Source organism: Mytilus trossulus, chromosome 3 (genome assembly GCF_036588685.1).
Source record: "Mytilus trossulus isolate FHL-02 chromosome 3, PNRI_Mtr1.1.1.hap1, whole genome shotgun sequence".
Taxonomy (NCBI): Eukaryota; Metazoa; Mollusca; class Bivalvia; order Mytilida; family Mytilidae; genus Mytilus; species Mytilus trossulus.
In genome coordinates this window covers 38952095-38973041 of record NC_086375.1, presented here as the reverse complement: position 1 = coordinate 38973041, position 20947 = coordinate 38952095, and the positions used below count along the sequence as shown (strand labels likewise).

The window sequence follows — 20947 nt, the reverse complement described above, 5'->3', positions numbered from 1 at the left end:
TTCAAAACAAAAAAGAAAGAAATCTGAAATGATTCAACAGACGAAGAAATAAATACATGTAATACACGATTGAAATAAATTCATACAATGAATTTAGAGCTAAAAAGTTGTTATTGTTGGCATTTGTTTACTATATAGACAAATGGAAGTATAGGATCTTAATACTAAATATTGAAGACTTGATTGCTTTGATAGGCTGTCAGTCAAAATACCACATGTGTAGATAGTTGGTAAGATTAATTCGTTACATGGTGTGCTAGTGAACTAATACAAGATATATGGGGTCAGTAAACTCCATATGGGGATTCGAGCTTCGCTCTCACCCCATATGGAATTTATTGACCCCATATATCTTGTATTAGGTTACTAACACACCATGTTACTAATAATATATAGGACCACTATATTTAGTGTGTGTGATGATAGTATAGTGTGCATGTCTGTTTGGCATGGTTCATTGGTCATTTATCTTACCCACTATCTTAACATGTGGTATTTAGACTAGTGGCCTATATTTTTGATCATGTCTTAAATAACGTAAGTATTGGGTACCTACTTCCATTGATCTATACAAAAACAAATGCCAACAATAACAACTTGTTAGCTTTAAATGTGTTTTATGAATTTATTTCAATAGTTCATTATCAATTTCATTGTCTGTTGAAACTTTTAAGATTATTCCTCAACACTGTGTTGTTTGTATAAAGGGATATACCACCACTACTGACTGTGAATTGAAATAAGTCCTGCCTACTAACCTAATATGGAACCATTCTTATGGAATATACATGGTCTGCACACGGTTGCTTTTAAACAATCATATTCTTAGAAATGTATAAGAAGTAAGATAATAGTGTATACCAAAAATCAAATAATGTCATTATAAATGTATTCTATTCACTTGTTCTAAAGTATCTGAATCAGTAAACTAAGATGATGCTGGAATAATTACAAATATGACTCCCCTCTTTTAAAAGTGAATTAGCACATTCAAAAAGTGAATTTATGGCTATTGATGCAATAGATAAACATAAAATTTCTATTTCAAAAATAACAGTGAAAATATTTTCATTACTTTATTATATAATATGTTCTGCAAACAAAATATATATTAGATATACCAGTATTGCCTCTGTCAATATGAAATATCTGTCAATATGAAATATCTGTCAATATGAAATATCTGTCAATAATCATTGTGAAAACTCTCCAATATATTTTCACAAACATTAAAGTTTCATTGAACATTATGTGCACATTTTCAATATGGCAAACATATGAAAATAAAGTAAGAAGAATGTGTTTTGAAATGATTGTCATGGAGACATCATGTTTCTGTCTTTGCTAGTTCTAAAGTCTGTACTATACTGATCATCTTCTTCACTTGGCTAATGGCTTTAAGTGTGTCATCTTTAATATCTGAAACTGAAATTTAAAAATAATTCGTAAAGATAAACAACATGTTTATTCATTAAACAAAGAAAATTAATTCTTTACCAGAGCTTCAATTCATATAATTTCACCATATTTTCCAAAACAGATTTTTTTTAACATTCCTAGTGATTATTTCCCTTAGATGAAATTGTCTACCATTAAAACAAATATGGTCTGCTTAGTTTAAGTAGAACAAGAATGTGTTCTTATTACATGAATGCCCCATCCACACTATTATTTCTATGTTCAGTGGACCATAAAAATGGGGTAAAATCTCTATTTGGCATTAAAATTAGATAGATCATATCATAAGTAAAATTTGTACTAAGTTTCAAGTTGATTGGACTTCCACTTCATCAAATCTTCATCGACCAAAAACTTTAACCTGAAGCCAGACAGACCAAAAAACATAATGCCCATAAATGGGGCATAAAAATGACAATGGAGTTGTTAAAGTATAGGTTTATCTCATGAAAATAGACTAAAAATAATCAGTAGTAGCTCAGTGCAAAGGATTTCAAAAATTTACAATTGATTTTCCAAGATGCTACAATAGAAGTAGCATATTGGAGATACCAACTTCGAAAATTATTATTTTCTTAACAGAATTTTTTCATAAATAAAAAAACCAATTATTTCGATTCTGATTAGGACAATTATGGTAATTTCTAAGAAGAATGTGTATAAGGGTAAAGCGATTGTGTAGGTTCTTTCATGAACCTCCTATTTTTGTTTGTAAAGAAGCAAACAGCTGGCATTGTGATTTTACAGAGGGAGGAGCTTTGGAACAGCCAGCATGAACGGTTGTCCTATCTAGGTCAAATATGTCAATTTCAGAATGCAACACATTACAGTCATAATAAATGAATAAGTAACAACATGTGCAACATTTAAGAGTTTGGAAGTGTTTTATGTTAATGAAATATATGAAATGCATGTCAATTTGATAAAATTCATTATTCTGCAGTAGTTAATATACGCATGTGCAATTTTTTTTTTATTGAATTAAGAGGATTTATTCAAAAAGCGAAAAAAAGCATGTCATATTAGAAGTAGTTATAATTACATTAGATGTATGTTTCATTATAATACATTATTCTGATTGGCTAACTGCACATCTCGCGTTATTCCTTAATCAATTGCATTACACAATAAAATTTATCATTTATGATGACGCAAGGTCCCACAATAAAGTGCACAGGTGAATTAAATCAAAGCCTGAAAGGCTGTAAAAGCAATTGCTGCCATGTTTATGTTTTGGGGACTTTTTTTCATCCACATATATTAAAGAATTAAACATGACTGGAGTGTTGTCTAGTGAGAATTAAGAAGGTTTTAACTTTATATCAATTAAAAACTTTAGCAGAAAGTCATTTTTAATATGTTTTATATTTCACAAGGAGACAACACGTTTACCAGGCTAAAGTTGGGGTCAAATATAAATGTGCTGAAACATATAACTCCAAGAGAAATTATTATGGATTATCCCCTAGTAGTGTTTGTAACTGGGCAATAATTTCCTTTATTGATTTAATTTTCACAATTAATTTAAATTTAATACTTCAGTTAAAACATTTCAACTTTCCAGACGCAAATGTTGAAAAACGGGAAAGAAACAAAATATTTTACAAGACATAAACATGTAAAAAATAAATATATATTTCAGCTGACTAAAAATATTTTCATAATGTTACTTTGTCATCATTTCTTAAAAACTAAGTCCCAAACATTATTGCTCAGTTGATATGTGTCATCCTCATGCGTTACGAGATAACTATAATTCTCATGCAATCCCGAAAAGAGGGGCCATCACAGACAAACATGACATTAAATCGTCATTATACGAACAAGAACAAACAGCTCTAAGTTGCTTTGATATTTATCTAATTTTCAGGAAACATTGTGAAAATGATCTTCAATATTTCGAAAAACACGTGAAATAAAATTGCAAACACGGTGGACCGTTGAGGGTCAACAAACGTAGTAGACTCGTTCATTGGAAAGACAAGGATAATGGTTTCATCATTTGTCATGCATACCCAGTTTTGAATATGATATCCTAAAAGAATGTACATTTTTTAATCTATAGATGAAACTAGAAAATTCCAAATTGTAAATATCTCTTCATCTGGACTTGGCATCTATCACGTTTGGACGGGTCCATTTCATTATTAAGGTGATCGATAAATCTTACGGAGTTATGACAAAAAAGGAAAACAAACTTATTATTATGTGTTTTTAACAAGGGTTTCGTTCCTCCAAATTATTTGCGCACACAAATCAACAAAATAGGTCAGTTAACTTTGTCTATTTTTAGATTACAGGTAACCATTTGACACTACGTATAACCTGATAACCTGTGTAGTGATTTTGATTTTACGATAAATTTATGAATGAACGACAATTTTATGAATGAACAAAAGCACCTGACCTCTTTCTTAAAAAAACACCAATTAAACATATAAAACCGTATATTATAAAAGATAATTCAGACAAATTTTCAATACTAAATCAACAACTGAAATGATTCCATATTTTGTTGAAACATCGTACGAACGGAAAACGGAATCGCAGGTATAAAAATGCATTTTTTTCACTCGGACGTCTATGTTTTTTGATAGTCAAACGGTTGTCCCCCCAAATACAAAAATACATCTACCAGAACGTATGCTGAAACTTCTTAAATCCACTAACGTTTTTCAAAAGTTTCAAGCTATGTATTGCATTAGAAAACATACATAGGTGTTTAAGAATGACAGACCAGGAGCCTGTTTAACAAAATACTATGGCTTGATCTGGGCGGAGTCTCTGATCTGGGTCACAAAGATGGCCATACGCGACGGCATGAAAGCAATTGCTTTAATAAATCAAAGAGCAGAATGCTCTGAGGGATACGATTGCCATAGTTTTCATTGACACATGTATAGCAGTTCTGCCAAATTTTCATTAAACAAATGCATGAGATTTGGCCAAAATTCAAAAGATCAAAGAGGAAAGAAATAGATCCAAGAATACTGTTGCAAAAAAAGCATGAACATGCGCGAGTCTCAAGCATTTTTGGCCGGAAACCCTGGTACAGCTGGATAGTATTATTCTCTAAACTAATTCAACTGCACATGCAAAATGTAACAATCTGAATAGTCACTCAACTTAAAGAATAGCCAATCCCCGTTACAAGTGTATGAGCTATGTACTTATTGTGTTTTATCGAATTATAGTTATCCTGTACCATTGTAAACTCGTACCATTAAAAAAAAACTTGTACCAATGCAAACTCGTACCATTGCTAACTCGTACCAACTTATTTAAATGCATTCAAATGGTGTTAAATGATGAATATACATGATATACGTTACTTTCACCCAATACCTCTTAAGTCTGTAAAATGTATATAATTTGAAAGTACAATGACCAATTTGTAGCTTATGTTCCTTGTATATTGGATAGAAAATACTGTGGCAGATGTAGATAATTAAGGTATATACAGTTTCACCCGAAGAAATTTTTTCATGAATAATTAAATCTTAGCAGTTAGTCAAAATGATTGCCAAAATTATTTTTACTGTCTATAAATAAATGTAACAATGAAATTTAACTGATTCCTGTTAAGGGGGTCCGCATTTTCCCCGCAAAAAAAGCACATGGCTTTCAACAATTGTAAACATAGCATTCAATTTGTGATCATGGATTACAGCTTTAATTAATTGAAATTGGATATATACATATTCAACATGTTCAATTTTAATAAGGTACAGTTAAAGAAATGTTTTAACTTTCCTCTGGATTAAGTTCTACAGTGGCGGATCCAGAACTTTTCCTAAGGGGGAGCCCGCTGACTGACCTAAGAGGGGGCCCGCTCCAGTCATGCTTCAATGATTCCCTTTATTATCAACCATTTTTTTTTCACAAAAAAAGGGGGGGCTGGATCCGCCTATGTTCTAGTTTGAAAGATCAGTTAAAACATTAATGCTTTAAAACATTCTTTATTTTTGTCTAAGTTTTCATTTAACTCCTGTGTAAAATTCAAGTAATTCAACTTTATTTCTATTTAGTTTACAAACAGAAACCCATAAAACATCATATTTTTTATATATTTTTCTGAATGTTACTACTTCCCAGTAGTACAAGTTAACTTTTTTGGTTCCGATGCCGTGGTACGAGTTAACTTGCTTCCATATCTTATCACCGTAATTCTAGGAGGAACAATTAACTGGACCCCTATTGTGTTCACTTATCGCTACACTGACCTTCGGTGCGAAGCTATATATAGAACAGAACCAGTTTAGGATGAACCCCATTTCTTACTCTTTAATTATTGAAGTTCCTTTGGGTCAGAGAGCATGACTCCTTTCCGTACACACTCCTCTGTTTACATTGAGATCGTTCTTAATATAATACGACGTTTACCGGCATTAACGAGTTAATTCTTCTTGACGAATACTTCGAAAAGGGAGACAACTCGAAACGATAACATGGAAGATTCCATTTCTGCTGAAGGGGTGTTTATAGGTAACTTTTACGATGAAACATTTATTTTAATTTAAATTATGCATGTGATTTAAAATTATGCAACAACAATAGCCCTCCATATGCAGACAGACATAGAAAGAATCCCATGAGTTTCAAATTAATCAATGAAGCGGGGAATCACTCAATCTGATACCCCTTGAAATCAGGAAAACTGCACGCATGTGGGGTCTCACTAATTAGCGACAAAAAGCGTCAAGAAGCGACAAGAAGAAAAATAATAAGTGACAAAAAGCAACAAGAAGCTATTTAGCGACAAGAATACATTTTGTTATCACATACATTAAAATATTTTTTAGGATTATATTGAAAGATGAAGAAATTAAAAAAAATCGATGAAGAGATTGTGTACTTTTTATTATCATATTGATAGATGTAGAAATTAAACATGTGTAAGAGCAAAGGAAATGTAAACGCTATAAAATGAAAATAAAAACAAATATTTGTCACCTTCCTTTTGAAGGATTTAATAAAACAAAAACATGAAATATTATTTCCTTCCTAACTGTACAATTAATTTTTCCTGATAGGACCAACATTAGCTGTGGCTTCACTCTAACACAATTAAGAGCAACAAATGAGATTAACTAGGTGCGTGTCCTTTGTTTTATTGCAACAATAACATCCATTAACACCTTCATCAATTACACGCACCAGAATATAAAATTATTGTACCGAATAGTGAACACCTGTTGAAAACTCAAGATTGTCATCAGTTTCCTTTAATCTTCAATCTATATGCATAAACATGATAAATATCGTTAAATGAGACAATACACTAAATAAAATGATGAAAAATATTCACATTTTAATTATGTTTTCCTCTTGTTTGATTTCAGTTCTTAATTTGTATTTCACAATTTGTTTATGTATTTTCTGGACAATTATGCACAAATAATGCATTTTGCAAGTTAATTATATATTGTACAAAAATGGTTTTAAAAACAAATAAAAAGACAAAATATACTTCCTGTGATACCTTATAAAATATCATGTAAATAAATGTAGCAATTGAATTAGATTTACAAGTTTCATTTTCCCCCCTATCAAAATTAACTTTCCTGTCGTTGAAATTGTTTTCTTTTGCATATTTTTTAATATTTATTTCGAATAAGTAATATAAATAAAAAAAAATGTTTTCTTGTCGCTAAATAGTTTCTTGTTGCTAATATTATTCTTCTTGTCGCTTCTTGACGCTTTTGTCTCTACATTTCTTTTTGTCTCTAATTAGTGAGACCACGCATGGACATAAACAAACCGCGACTTGCGATTTGGAACAAGAACGTTTATTAAATGATATGATGAATGGTTCTCCATTTCTTTATGAGAGTACAGTATCAAATATCAGTTTCATAACGGTAAAATATAGAAATACTCCACTTCAGTTCTTGTGACAGAAATAGAATTATCGATCGGCTTTCAGAGAACTCTCGCAAGTTATCAAAATTTGGGAATTCCCTCTGACGTGTTTCTAAATTTATAAAAACACTAAATATAAATACTGTTTAATTCTGATTTTCCGTATTGTTAAAAACACGCATATAAGTCAAGGAAAATGTCACACATGAAGATTATGAGTAAAACATTACAGGAAAGTTGTTTATGTTCAATTGTTTTGCTTGTTTTTACCTTTTAAAGCAAGACAATCATAAGAATCTGAGATGTTGCCGAATGTTTAGAATAAAACGAATGACGTGAGGGAGTGTGTCATAGGGCCAATGGTAAAAGTCTACAGATTGCTTGACAGCAATCGTATCCCAAAAATTGATAAAAATCGTGTTTTCATGATCCTAGCTAAAAAATGTAATTATAAGTATTGAATGCTTCTTTTTGTCACTTCATAGGGTTGTAAAAGCGTTGACCATGCACACATTTTTAAAATGAAGTGCTTCCCCGCTTCATACAAAATGTATTTCGGTCAACGCTTTTACACCCCAATGAAGTTACAAAAAGGAAGCATTCAATACTTAAATAATTTTTCAATATCCCTGGTTCTTTTCTTTATGCATTTTTTGGTGTTTTTTCTCCCTTTACTTAACAATTCTGCATTTTTAAATAAATGTATAATTTCAGCTTTTGGTATATGGAAGAGTCCATATAAGGTCCAAACAACCACCAATCAGGACACCTAATTTTAAATAGCATGTTATTTTTATTTCAATGGCTGTGCCTATTTTACTCAATGGTTTCTCATAACCTAAGAAGAAATAACTCCTTGAAATCACTAGTACATCTGTGTCATCATTTTCATAATTTAATCTTCTAAAAATCCCAGATTTCACAAGAGACCAAATGACACAACAATTATAGGTCACTGTATTTAAGGCATTCAACAATGATTAAAATCCATACCGCATAGTGAGCTATAATTCGCCCACAAATGACAAATGTAAAACAATTCAAATACTCCATATTAAAACTTACTTCCACATTGGCTTGTCATATCTTCTATCGTTTCTAGTTGTTTGAATGATTTATCAAAGATAGACTGTACTTGATCCATCTCTGACAGGTCTTGTCTAAGTATACCATTTGCATATCTTATCTGAAATCAAATCGGAATAATTTTTCGATATATATGTTGGACTGAAATCTATGGCGGATTCCAAATCTATGGCAAATGTGATGTTACAAACGCCAAACAAATCAAATCTATGGCAGATTTTTGTTTTCTCCAAATCTATGGCAGATCTTGAAATTGAGTTACATATAACGTCACTTATAGTATAACTTATCGCCGTATTTGAATATCAAAAATTAGACAACGCGCGACCGAACGACGCATGGATTAAACGAGTGCGCAGCACGAGTTTAATCCATAGCGGCGATTGGTCACAAGTTGTCTTATTTTTTATATTCAAATACGGCGATTAGTTATACTTTTTATTACATTGTCAAATGGCTTGTTTTTATGAAATTAATGTAGAAAATGAAAGGAACTATATGTTTTTCCTACGCATTCACAATTTGTTTTGATCCGACGTTATCGACGTCTTGACAACGCCTATTGTTGTATGACGTCAGAGAGTGAAATAACCATGTTTATTTCACATGTGAAATTATCGGTTTTTATTTAACTGGGAAATCAATGTAATTTATTGCAACCAATGTAATAAAATTGAATAAAGCCATATTACATTGTATACACTGCTAACGATGGAGGAACCCATATATTTGAACACCAATCCAGATGAAGATATTTCCCTCTACAACAATTTACCGTACTTGCGATAAAGAAGAAAGCCGCTATTTTCAGTACCAGATATTTTAGAAAAGGAGTTAATAGTTATTTTTTTGAACATCTAGGGCTGTGAAAATTTAAAAATTAATGTATTTCATTTAAATAATCTTCAAATAAAAAAAGATAAATTAGTGATTAAATAAATATCAAGTGAAAAGTAAAACTGTTATTTTTTGTTAATGACAAAAAACGTTTTCTTGTTTGTTAAGGGACTAACTAGTGGGTTTAATGAATGGGTTAAACAGGTACCATACCCAGAATAAAAATGCTTATTTTTACGAGACACATCATTTCAATTTATGTCTGTACTTGTATATGAGTAAAAATTTACGAAATTTTATGGTTGCGATCACGATTTGGTTGATTACAAATTTTAAAGACATACTCCAGTAACTCCACATGTTTTAAGACAAGTCATTGGTCATATGTGTACTGCATTGTTTTTCATTTGCACCAAATTTGCCATACATTTGGAAACAACAAAATCTGCCATAGATATGGAATGGCATGACGTCATATTTGCCAAAGATTAGGAATCTGCCATAGATTTGGAACCCACCATAGATTTGAGTCCTACATATATTTTTCATTCATATCCTGTGTAAATCATACAAAAGTGGCATATAGAGGAATCAAAAGAATTTAAGAATTTTTATTATATATATACTGTTAATTGAAGAAATTATTGCAATTTTATAATTTTTGCGAATTATAATCGCAATTTAATTTAAACTCGCATTTTGAAATTTTTTATATGAATCAAACAGGATTATTCTGAATATCACATAAATTAAAAATCACATTTTAGTCTAAAATGACAAAATCATAATAATAAATGCACACAATAATTTCTGAATTTACAGTACATGTATCTTAGTAGACTTTCAGCATTAGTTATAAGAAGATGTGGTATGAAAGCCAATGAGACAACTGTTCATCCAAGTCATAATTGTAAAAGTAAACCATTACCGGCCAAATGCCTTTAAGACAGAGCCTTAGCATTGGCTCACACCGAATAGCAGGCTATAGTCTCAAAGAGACAGCATCCAAATTTCAGACACAAAATTATTTTTTTAATCTAAATATTCTTAACACATTTACTGAGATATTTTTAAAATATGGAACCCTATCTTGCTTTAAAATAGTTAAATTCAGTATATTTTTGGTCAATAATGAGAATATAATTCTGTCTTGTCCTATTAAAATTATAAAGTGAAGAATATTTATAAGAGTCAGTTAGTCAGTAAGCACTCAAATTTTTTTCTGCATTATCAGATGATACATACCGTGAGTAATTTGTCCTCAAGTTGTTTTATTTCAAGATCAATCTGTTCTTCATCTGCTTCAGTATACTGGTTGCCTGCTTGGGCTTGATCCTCTGGTAATACAACATGGTCAGGGATTTTAAAAACATTTGTCATTAAATATTGCTGAAAAATAATGTGCAACATATGAGAATAATTTCAAATAAAGTTGTACATCATCTAGTGTTGATTAATTTCCACAAATGTTTTCAGTGCATGATGTTATCTGTAACTGCTATTTTAGAGAGAAATCATTTTACATGATGTATCTGTGAGCCAATCATTTGTTTGTGAATAGGTGGAAAGAAGTTTGACTGAAATAAAATAGTAACAGTATGGGTTTTGATCATTAGAAGGCTGTGCTTTGACATATAGTTGCTAACATCTACCTCATTGGGACTCTGGTGGACATGGTAGAAAGATGTCTTGTTGGCAATCATACAACATCTCTCTATTTTTATAAACATATTTTTTACCATGCATAGTTTTACTTATAATTAGTACAAAGATTCAGTTCTGTTGAAATTTGCTCAATTTGTTATGCTATACAGAATGCTAACAGTTTTGAGTATTGACAATTTTGGTTTGAAGGGGTTGATGTTCTTTATAAATTTATAAGGCAGTATTTCCAGAAGACGGTTTCATGTATCAAAGACAAATTTAAGATGAATATCCTGCCAACTGTAGCTACATTTGTTATGGAAGCCACTAATTGTTTGTAGCAAAAAAAGACTAATTAATTGCTTGAGGGAGGTCTTTTATAACTAAATAATCCATAAAATATAAGTAACATAGGCTTTGATCATAAACTATTCAACATTTCACACTTGCTTTGCAGAAAACTCAACCATGCTGCTAAATGTCTCACTTAAGAGATTATGCTCTTTCAGCTTTAAGACTTTTTTTCCCCTCACTTATCTTTAAATGTAAATAGGTAAATAGTATGAACCAAAGTTTTTGGTTCACAAATTCTGCTGCATGACACAGATTTTGACTTTTCCCCAGCCAAAATCAATGGTTTATATCTCTAATACAAGAACCTTTCATTTTTTCCTGCTTCCTAATTATACAATGAATAAGCTCTGTTACTTTTTATTGACATGAAATTTTGAAAAACCAGCTGAAACATAAAAAAATTGTAAGGGTTCCGCGGAACCCAGTGTCTCGCCTACTTTTGCTGTAAATCGCAGGTTCAACAAAAAATGAGGAAAAAAATCAATAAAAAATTCCTCTTGATACTATCTTTTGATTGTAAGAAGCTTCTGTCCAAGTTTGGTAAAAATCTAGGATAGTTAATGAATCTAATTAATGTTTTGAAAACTTAAACTGCCGACTGTATGTAATGTTAACTGGAAGAAAATCTAAGTCCATTTAAAAGTAAAATACAGAAAAAATGGAGTTATCTTTTTACAATATTTACTTCTGGATACTATCTTATGGTCATAAATAAGCTTCTGTCAAAGTTTGGTACAAACCCAGGATAGTTTAAGAAAGTTATTAAAATTTAAAAAACTTTAACCACAGAGTGAATGTAATGTTTCCCCGCAGAAAAACTAAGTCCATTTAAAAGTAAAATACGAAAAAAATGGATTTATTTTTTTACAAAATTTACTTCTGGATACTATCTTATGATCATAAACAAGCTTCTGTCAAAATTTGGTTCAAACCAAGGATAGTTTAAGAAAGTTATTAAAATTCTAAAAACTTTAACCACAGAGTGAATGTAATGTTTCCCCGCAGAAAAAACTAAGTCCACATATTAGTAAAATACGGAAAAAATGGAATTTTATTTTTACAAAATTTACTTCTGGATACTATCTTATGATCATAAACAAGCTTCTGTCCAAGTTTGGTAGAAATCCAGTATAGTTTAAGAAAGTTATTTAAATTTCAAAAACTTTAACCGCAGAGTGAATATTTGTGGACGCCGCCGCCGCCGATGGAAAGTAGGATCGCTTAGTCTCGCTATTCGACTAAAGTCGAAGGCTCGACAAAAAATTGAATTATGCATTGGAGCAAAATGTTTTTATTCAAGGTGGATATGATAACAAATTAAAAAATAAATTAACAATTTGTCACTTGATCAGTTGGGATATGTATAATCTTACCTCTAAAATATCAAAAGATCTGTTTAATTTCCTTAAGATGTATTTCATCATGTTTTCTTCTCCTTCTTGTAGTTGAGTAGATGTCATTCCATTAGGATACTATAAAAGAATGAAGAGTTACCTCCCATGTTGAATTTTCACCAAAGAATCATTATTTTTGTCCTATTTAAAAAATATTATCAACATCAACATAGAGTGTGTCAAACTCTGGAATATCAACAAGCAACTTACAATACACAAAATACTAAAAATAAGGTAAAATGAGTTTCACAAATAAAAAAAAATGTTGAACGCAGGTGTTCTCGAAGAATCAGCAGTTACTGATCCACAGATTTAACATTATACATTGACTTCCAAGATAAATGAACAATAATGGAAAATATTAGAGGCAAGGTTCACCAAATTTTGATACCTGGTGGTGACAAGAAAACCCCATCTCTAAACATTTCATTGTTTATACATAATTAACAATAGTTCTTTTAATAATTTTTTTTTACAAAGATGTCTTACAAAATATTTGGTCTCACCTGTGATTTTATATATTCTGCTAGAGCAGCCAAACTTTCTCTGATGTACTCAGCCAATGCATTATACACTGAAATTACCAAAGGGAATACAATTACATGATTATAATAATTAAATCAGTTTATATTTTCTGAACACTGCTGCGTTAAAAACTGTTATCAAAAGTTCCAAATCTACACATAAAAAAGTCCCTTAGCATCTGATTTGAGGAAAACCCAAAATCAGCATTTTCAATTTCTTATGGAAATTAACATCTAATTGAAAAATGAGATAACTCTTCAAAAATGAGTCTTTTTTTGTCATTTTTTTATTGATTTTCTAAAATTAATGTAAAGTATGATACTTTGATGGGGTTATAAGTTTGTATTTGACTATAGTTTATATTTGTCTGCTCATGAAATATACAAAACCAAAGTGTTTTTTCTTTTTTTTGGGCACGATTTTCATTAAAGAAATACATGCTTAATCAGTTTTATTCAATTTGAGATTCCTTACCTTGATATGATGAAAAATCTAATAAACGGTCAACTAAGGAATTATGAAATCTAGGTTGCAGCTTTATAAAAGATAAGAAAACACCTTTAGAGCTGTTTGTTAATTTTGCAGAGTTATCTCCCATATCAAAGCAAATCTCCATAGGAATTTTAAAATCGTGATTTTTTAACTAGTTTTCCCCAAGTTAGATTTAATGGGACCTTTTTCTGTTTTTAATTGGGGTATAATGCAAAAGATTAAAATTTTTAAAATCTTCTGTTGCAATAACTTCAAATTTAGGGTCAAATTTATGCTAGATTGACTGGACTATAATGTTTTCTTTTGGTCCAGGTGTTTTTGTCTTTCTTTAACTTTTGCAATATTTGCATTTATAAACCCTTGCAATTATATTTGAATTTTAAACACTAATTACCATACATACAACTAATGTATGATTGATCTCCTTCAATGTATATCTTAAAGTACTTGGTAAACCTTCTTTTAGTTTTACTTCTGTCTTTTATCTTTTAGTACTTCACAATCAAATGTAAGACTCATGAACATTTTTTCATAAATTCATAGCATTTACCTCCATTCATGAAAGATTTTGGAGTAAATCCAAAATACTGTGTTTCATATTCTTCTAGTGGATCCTCATCAGACTCGTCTCTATCACATTCGCTGACACTTCTCAGTACAGATCCTTCAGAAAACACGCTGTCACTCACAGACGCCATTGTTTTATGTCCTGAAAAAATTAAATATTGTTAAAGGACCATTCAAATGAAAGATACACAGAGAGGATGCATGGTAAACTCTTTTTTTTTCAAATCTCAATATCCACATAAAAAATTGTCTTGCTTTAGAGTGACTAACAATGTGAAAATCTTTTATATATGTACGAGTATGAAATATATGTATTCTTTTTTTGTTTTTTTGTTTTGTTCCAACTATTGAATCAAATGACTTGTCTTTTCGAGGGGTCATATTGGCGGGGGGAGGGGGTTAGTCCCTGATTCCGCTTACTGCTTTGTCAGAATCCTGTATGTCACTTGTCATTGTTATAATATCGCTTGTAATTTCAAGTGTGCAGCTCCACTTTGTTTCCTGTTTTCATCCATAACAGTTTTTGCTTTCATGTGTCACACTTACAACTAGAGGCTCTAAACAGCCTGTGTCGCTCACCTTGGTCTATGTGCATATTAAACAAAGGACACAAATGGATTCATGACAAAATTGTATTTTGGTGATGGTGATGTGTTTGAAGTTCTTACTTTACTGAACCTTCTTGCTTCTTACAATTATATCTATAATGAACCTTGCCCATTAGTAACAGAGAAAAATATTTGGTAAAAATTTACATAAATTTACCGAATTAATGAAAATTGTTAAAAATTGACTATAAAGGGCAATAACTCCTTAAGGGGTCAATTGACCATTTAGGTCATGTTGACTTATTTGTAGATCTTATTTTGCTGAACATTATTGCTGTTTACAGTTTATCTCTATCTATAATAGTATTCAAGATAATAACCAAAAACGGCAAAATTTCTTTAAAAATTACCAATTGGAGGGCAGCAAGCCAACAACCAATTGTCCAATTCATCTGAAAATTTCAGGGCAGATAGATATTGACTTGATTAACATTTTAACTTCTTGTCAGATTTGCTCTAAATGCTTTGGTTTCAGAGTTATAAGCCAAAATCTACATTTTACCCCTGTTCTATTTTTAGCCGTGGCGTCCATCTTGTTTGAATGGCCAGGTCATCGGACACATTTTTCAAACTAGATACCCCAAAGATGATTGTGGCCAAGTTTGGATTAATTTGGCTCAGTAGTTTCAGAGGAGAAGATTTTTGTTAAAGATAACTTAGATTTATGAAAAATGGTTAAAAATTGACTATAAAGGGCAATAACTCCTAAAGGGGTCAACTGACCATTTCGGTCATGTTGACTTATTTGTAAATCTAACTTTGCTGAACATTATTGATGTTTACAGTTTATTTCTATCTATAATAATATTCAAGATAATAACCAAAAACAGCAAAATTTCCTCAAAATTACCAATTCAGGGGCAGCAACCCAACAACAGGTTGACCGATTCATCTGAAAATTTCAGGGCAGATAGATCTTGACCTGATAAACATTTTTATCCCTGTCAAATTTCCTCAAAATGCTTTGGTTTTTGAGTTATAAGCCAAAAACTGCATTTTACCCCTATGTTCTATTTTTAGCCGTGGCGGCCATCTTGGTTGGTTGACCGGGTCACGCCACACATTTTTTAAACTAGATACCCCAAAGATGATTGTGGCCAAGTTTGGTTTGATATGGCCCAGTAGTTTCAGAGGAGAAGATTTATGTAAAAGATTACTTAGATTTATGAAAAATGGTTAAAAATTGACTATAAAGGGCAATAACTCCTAAAGGGGTCAACTGACCATTTCGGTCATGTTGACTTATTTGTAAATCTAACTTTGCTGAACATTATTGATGTTTACAGTTTATCTCTATCTATAATAATATTCAAGATAATAACCAAAAACAGCAAAATTTCCTCAAAATTACCAATTCAGGGGCAGCAACCCAACTACAGGTTGACCGATTCATCTGAAAATTTTAGGGCAGATAGATCTTGACCTGATAAACATTTTTACCCCCATGTCAGATTTCCTCTAAATGCTTTGGTTTTTGAGTTATAAGCCAAAAACTACATTTTACCCCTATGTTCTATTTTTAGCCGTGGCGGCCATCTTGGTTGGATGACCGGGTCACGCCACACATTTTTTAAATTAGATACCCCAATGATGATTGTGGCCAAGTTTGGTTTGATATGGCCCAGTAGTTTCAGAGGAGAAGATTTTTGTAAAAGCTAACGCCGGACGCCGGACGCCAAGTGATGAGAAAAGCTCACTTGGCCCTTTGGGCCAGGTGAGCTAAAAATGGGCAAATGTACAAAAACAACTTTGCTCAATTAACAGTTGAAACAAGTTGATAAATCATCTTTACCTTTAATTCTGTTGACTTCTGTTGAAACAAATTTGGTTGCAGGATTTTCAACTAAACTTTTTTGCGGATCATCTGTGGAGATACTAGCTCTTACACTATCACATGATTTAGAAACATTTTCAGGTGATTTAAAAGTGAATTTATCACAGTCCGATAATTTTTTATTCTTATTTTCATGCATTTCAATATTTTTTATTTTTTCTATTGTTTCTTTTACTAATAATTCATCTGTTGTAGCAATGTTAGAATTTCTATGTGCATCTTCCAAAAATGATGGAGAAGTCACTGTTATTGCAGGTATTCTTTCCTCTTGATTATCTTCACATATACTTCTCCGTTTTCTTGTTTCTTTGTCGTCTTGGCATGATAAACTTCTCTTTCTGTTTCTTTCCTCAGACATAATGACAAAATCTCTAAAAATCAATCATACTTATGTATTAAATATAATATGCAAGCTTTCATTATGTTTTTCTTATCTTTCTCTCCAAAAGATTTTAAGTGGTCAGAGAATCTTTCCCAACAAAAATGCTGAACAAATACAGACAAAATTACCTTTAAATTACCAATGCAGTGGCAGCAACCTAACAATGGGTTGTCCTATTCATCTGAAAATTCAAGGGCAGATTGATCTGGACCTGATAAACAATTTTACCCCCATGTCAGATTTTCTCTAAATGCTTTGGTTTTTGAGTTATAAGCCAAAAACTGCATTTAACCCCTTTTGAGCCATGGCAGCCATCTTGGTTGGTTGGTCGGTTCACCGGACACATTTTTTAACTGAATAATTTGGCCCCGTAGATTCAGAGGAGGAGATTTTTGTAAAAGATAAGGAATGCAGGACTACGCTGAACGCCTGGCCAAGTGATGAGAAAAGCTCACTTGGCCCTTTGGACCAGGTGAGCTAAAAAGAAGAGGAGACGAAAACTGCATGTATGCTTCAAACATATGCTACGTAAAATTGTTAATACATTTTTATGTGACATTTGACAAGACGCAATTTCAACACACAATTTTGTCTAACAACACCTTTATTAATTAGTCCATTGTTGCATATATACATGTACATGTATACAGCTATAAAATGCAATAAGTAATTTCTGGAAGCATGTCTTTCACCAGAAAAGATCGTCAACTTCTCACACCTTTCTGACATTATTTACCAGATAGAAGGCGTGCCTGAGTCCTTGCCTTTGCCTCCATTAAAAGTTTCCATAATTGTCATTATGCAGGGTAGTATATCCATAATTTATGTTCTGTAAAATATTTTGTGCAGCAGCAAATAAAACTTTTCCACCGGATTGCTCAACATGTGTTGGAAATAATGATGCATACATTTAAGTAATGTGGTGATGGAAGTTACATGACAGATTTGTCTGAACTGTCCTTTCAGCTGATTATTGATTTTATGTCAAAATCGTACCAAATTCAAAAAAATTCCAGTATTGTCTGTTCAGATTAAGTCTTAGAAACTTGAAAAAGAAAATAACAAGATGGATGAAATTTAAAAATCGCTTTATGTATCTCTTTTGTCATTACTAAACAATGTTAATGAATTTTTATTTTTTCACAATATCCACAAAATGTTGACTGCCAGCGGAAACTCTGCTTTCCAGTATAATTTTGTTATCAATTATGCATTTATTTTTTTATCTGATATTGCGTGATAAAAATCGAACTTTGTTATAAACAGTGACACATATGTGTATATATATATATGTCTCTGTTTAAGAAATAATCATGGGGGCTTGAATATATCGTTATTTTACCACGGGTTGGCCCTTTATGACAAATATTTTACCCTGAGCGATAGCGAGGGGTAAAATATCGGCATAAAGGGACAACCTGTGGTAAAATCTAGATATATTCAAGCCCCCATGAATTATTTCGATTCTAATAGGACAACTACGGCATTTTTTTGTAGATTGAAGCGCTCTAGGTGGAGGCCATTATTTGCCGTTCCCATAAATTAACGCACTTTTTAGATTGGCGTAAAAGAACGGAGCAAACAGAATAAGTGACATGCTCAAACTATTCACAAAACTTATTTAGATAGATTTGGATGAATTTTAATGATAACTTACTTATATGTCTTCTATGTATATAAAAATGGGCTTATACCACATTTTAGCATCGTTTGTTTACGTTTCCTTGTTGTGATGATTTTCGGTATCAAAAGCGTGTATTTTCCCGTGAAATGCTTAAATTATAACGTCATCATTCTATGACGTGGGAGTACTTCATTCATGAAAAAACATATGACGTGGGAGTACTATCGGAACAGCCAATGCAATATATACATATTTTACCACGGGTGTGTACTCAAAGCGTTTGAAGGACGTCATGTTAGAATTACAGTTATAAACCATTCATATCTGAAATTGTCAGGTAATTTTTGTTTTCAAGTTTTCAAATAATCAGACAAGAGTGAAGAGTGACGTCTACTGTTTATAACAATGTGAAAATGTATACATTCATACATTGCACTTCGTCTGAGAAATGAGCAGCAAACCTTTTATTTATTCTGATCTACCAGAAGGCAAAACTGTATGATTCTTCTGTCCTTTCTTGCAAAGACAAAGTAAAGTTCAAAATTTGGCGCTTTATCTGCATAATCTCTAAATGTAAACAAAGTTTTGTAAATGCAACCATATCTTGTCATATTATATAATACAAATTTTCTTATCTTTATTTTAATATCTAACAATATTAACGTATACAAAATTCTAAATCTTTTTCTTTGTGAATCTAATTTTGATGAGATTATCTTTTCATCATAGTCAGTTGTGCGATTTCTTTTATCTAAAATCCTACGCTTTAAGAAAGTGTTTCGGTTTCGTTTGGTTATGCAATCACTGATGTGGAACATGTGCTGACAGACGATCACACTGCGGTTAAACGGAATAATAAGTGACCATGGATGAAACATTAAAACATTATAATCCAAACCCGACCCTCACCACCAATCCAATATCGAAATTGTTCTTTTGGTAAGTATTTTGTAATGATTGAATATGTACTAACACTTTTAATAGCTGGATTTCGTATGCGATAATTAAAGATAATAGTGTCAAAATTTAGGACTAAATACAAAGATGCCAACAATAATTATATATTGATTATAGATTTCAGCAAACAAAGGAAGCAGATTGATTTTATCAGCTTTAATCCAATGACAAAAGGTCATTTTGTACCTTTTATTTAAAATCAGCAATATATCATGTTAATGCCAATAACATGAAATAAATGAAAGGAACTTTTTCTTTTTGAATTATGTAACATTTTTCGTTTTGTGGCCTTTTAAAATCGGCTTTTAAAGCTGACTATGCTGTATGTGCTTTGCTCTTTGTTGTAGGCTTTGTCATTTGGTCTTTTGTGGATGATGTCTCATTGGCAATCATACCACATCTTCTTTTTTTTTTTTTTTGCTTTGAACAGCTGGTTGGGATTACATGTATCTGCAAAATGTTTTAGTATATACATGGGATACAATTTTACTGTGTCAAAAAGTTTTTTTGGATTACAGCTAATTTCCTAATGCATGTAGAACAAAACTTTGGTTAGCTTGCTTGCTTTCTTTGTATATTGTACATTAAATCATTAGAATAACACCCAATTAAATTCAAATATGATAAAAACTGGTAAAACTATGCCTTTATTAATTGTTTAAAGATTTCTATCTTAATTACAAAGCTTGAATAAACAGTTATGCAAACAAAGCAAGCCAGCCAACCAAAGTTTTGTTCTACATGCATTAGGAAATCAGCTGTAAAGAGAAAAAATATTTAAATGAATGTATGAAAACATAAAAGCCTGTTAGGGTCAACAAATTTTGGTTAGCAACTTTTCTAAATACTGGATTGTTTAATTTTAATATGAGTTTTTAATCACTCAACATCAAGAAAGATGCCGATTTTCAGAGGACTTATTATCTGAAAAAGTTACTAACCAAATTTAAGGTGCTTGTATTGTCTATTGACTTAGCTTAAACAAATGCATTTTTGAATTTATTGTTAAATTAAAAAAAAAAATTTTTTTGCACTGACATGACCTTCAAATGTATTGTCTTATCCCACTTTGGCTATATATGATATGCATGTAGGTTGTTATGATCATCTTGGTGAACAGGTACAGAAAATGTATGGGAAAATCCTGATGTGGATATTGTTCCCATGAATGGGTATGTGGGTATTATGTGTCAGACAGAAAAATAATTATTTTGATTTACAAAGAGTTGCATCACATTACAGATCTTAGTTACATATACAATCTCTATGTATTATCAAAGTTTATGAAAATCTAGGTTGCTGTTTACACTTTATCACTACAAT

At 31.4% G+C, this 20947-nt stretch overlaps 2 protein-coding genes across 9 annotated transcripts in view; one reads left to right on the top strand and one right to left on the bottom strand.

Moving 5' to 3' along the window:
* Positions 1-1186: 1186 nt before the first annotated feature.
* LOC134711441 (protein MIS12 homolog) lies at positions 1187-19253 on the bottom strand. Of its 2 annotated transcripts, none has more exons than XM_063572031.1 (8): positions 19129-19253; positions 16620-17032; positions 14203-14361; positions 13142-13209; positions 12615-12713; positions 10489-10632; positions 8386-8506; positions 1187-1425 (listed from the first exon to the last, which is right to left on the bottom strand). In XM_063572031.1, the coding sequence occupies exons 2-8, from the start codon at positions 17017-17019 to the stop codon at positions 1328-1330; spliced, it is 1089 nt and encodes a 362-aa protein (XP_063428101.1). In that variant the 5' UTR covers positions 17020-17032; positions 19129-19253; the 3' UTR covers positions 1187-1327. The 2 variants fall into 2 exon arrangements, with proteins under 2 accessions (XP_063428101.1, XP_063428102.1); XM_063572032.1 differs by having other exon boundaries at positions 19097-19173.
* A 79-nt stretch (positions 19254-19332) lies between these two features.
* LOC134711439 (ATP-binding cassette sub-family C member 4-like) overlaps positions 19333-20947 on the top strand; it is a 107010-nt gene continuing 105395 nt past the window's right edge. For all 7 annotated transcript variants that reach the window (XM_063572027.1, XM_063572028.1, XM_063572026.1 and 4 more), the window contains exon 1: positions 19333-19606. In XM_063572027.1, coding sequence (XP_063428097.1) covers positions 19533-19606 — 74 coding nt within the window. In that variant the 5' untranslated portion in view covers positions 19333-19532. The remainder of the gene's footprint in view (positions 19607-20947) is intronic.

Excerpts from the sequence above, each read along its gene's own strand:
- LOC134711441 (XM_063572031.1), bottom strand. The coding sequence starts at position 17,019 with ATGTCTGAGGAAAGAAACAGAAAGAGAAGTTTATCATGCCAAGACGAC. Across the intron at positions 13,210-14,202 it reads AAAATCTTTCATGAATGGAG|TGTATAATGCATTGGCTGAG; the intron begins GTAAATGCTATG and ends TGGTAATTTCAG. Across the intron at positions 10,633-12,614 it reads GATCTTTTGATATTTTAGAG|CAATATTTAATGACAAATGT; the intron begins GTAAGATTATAC and ends ATTATTTTTCAG.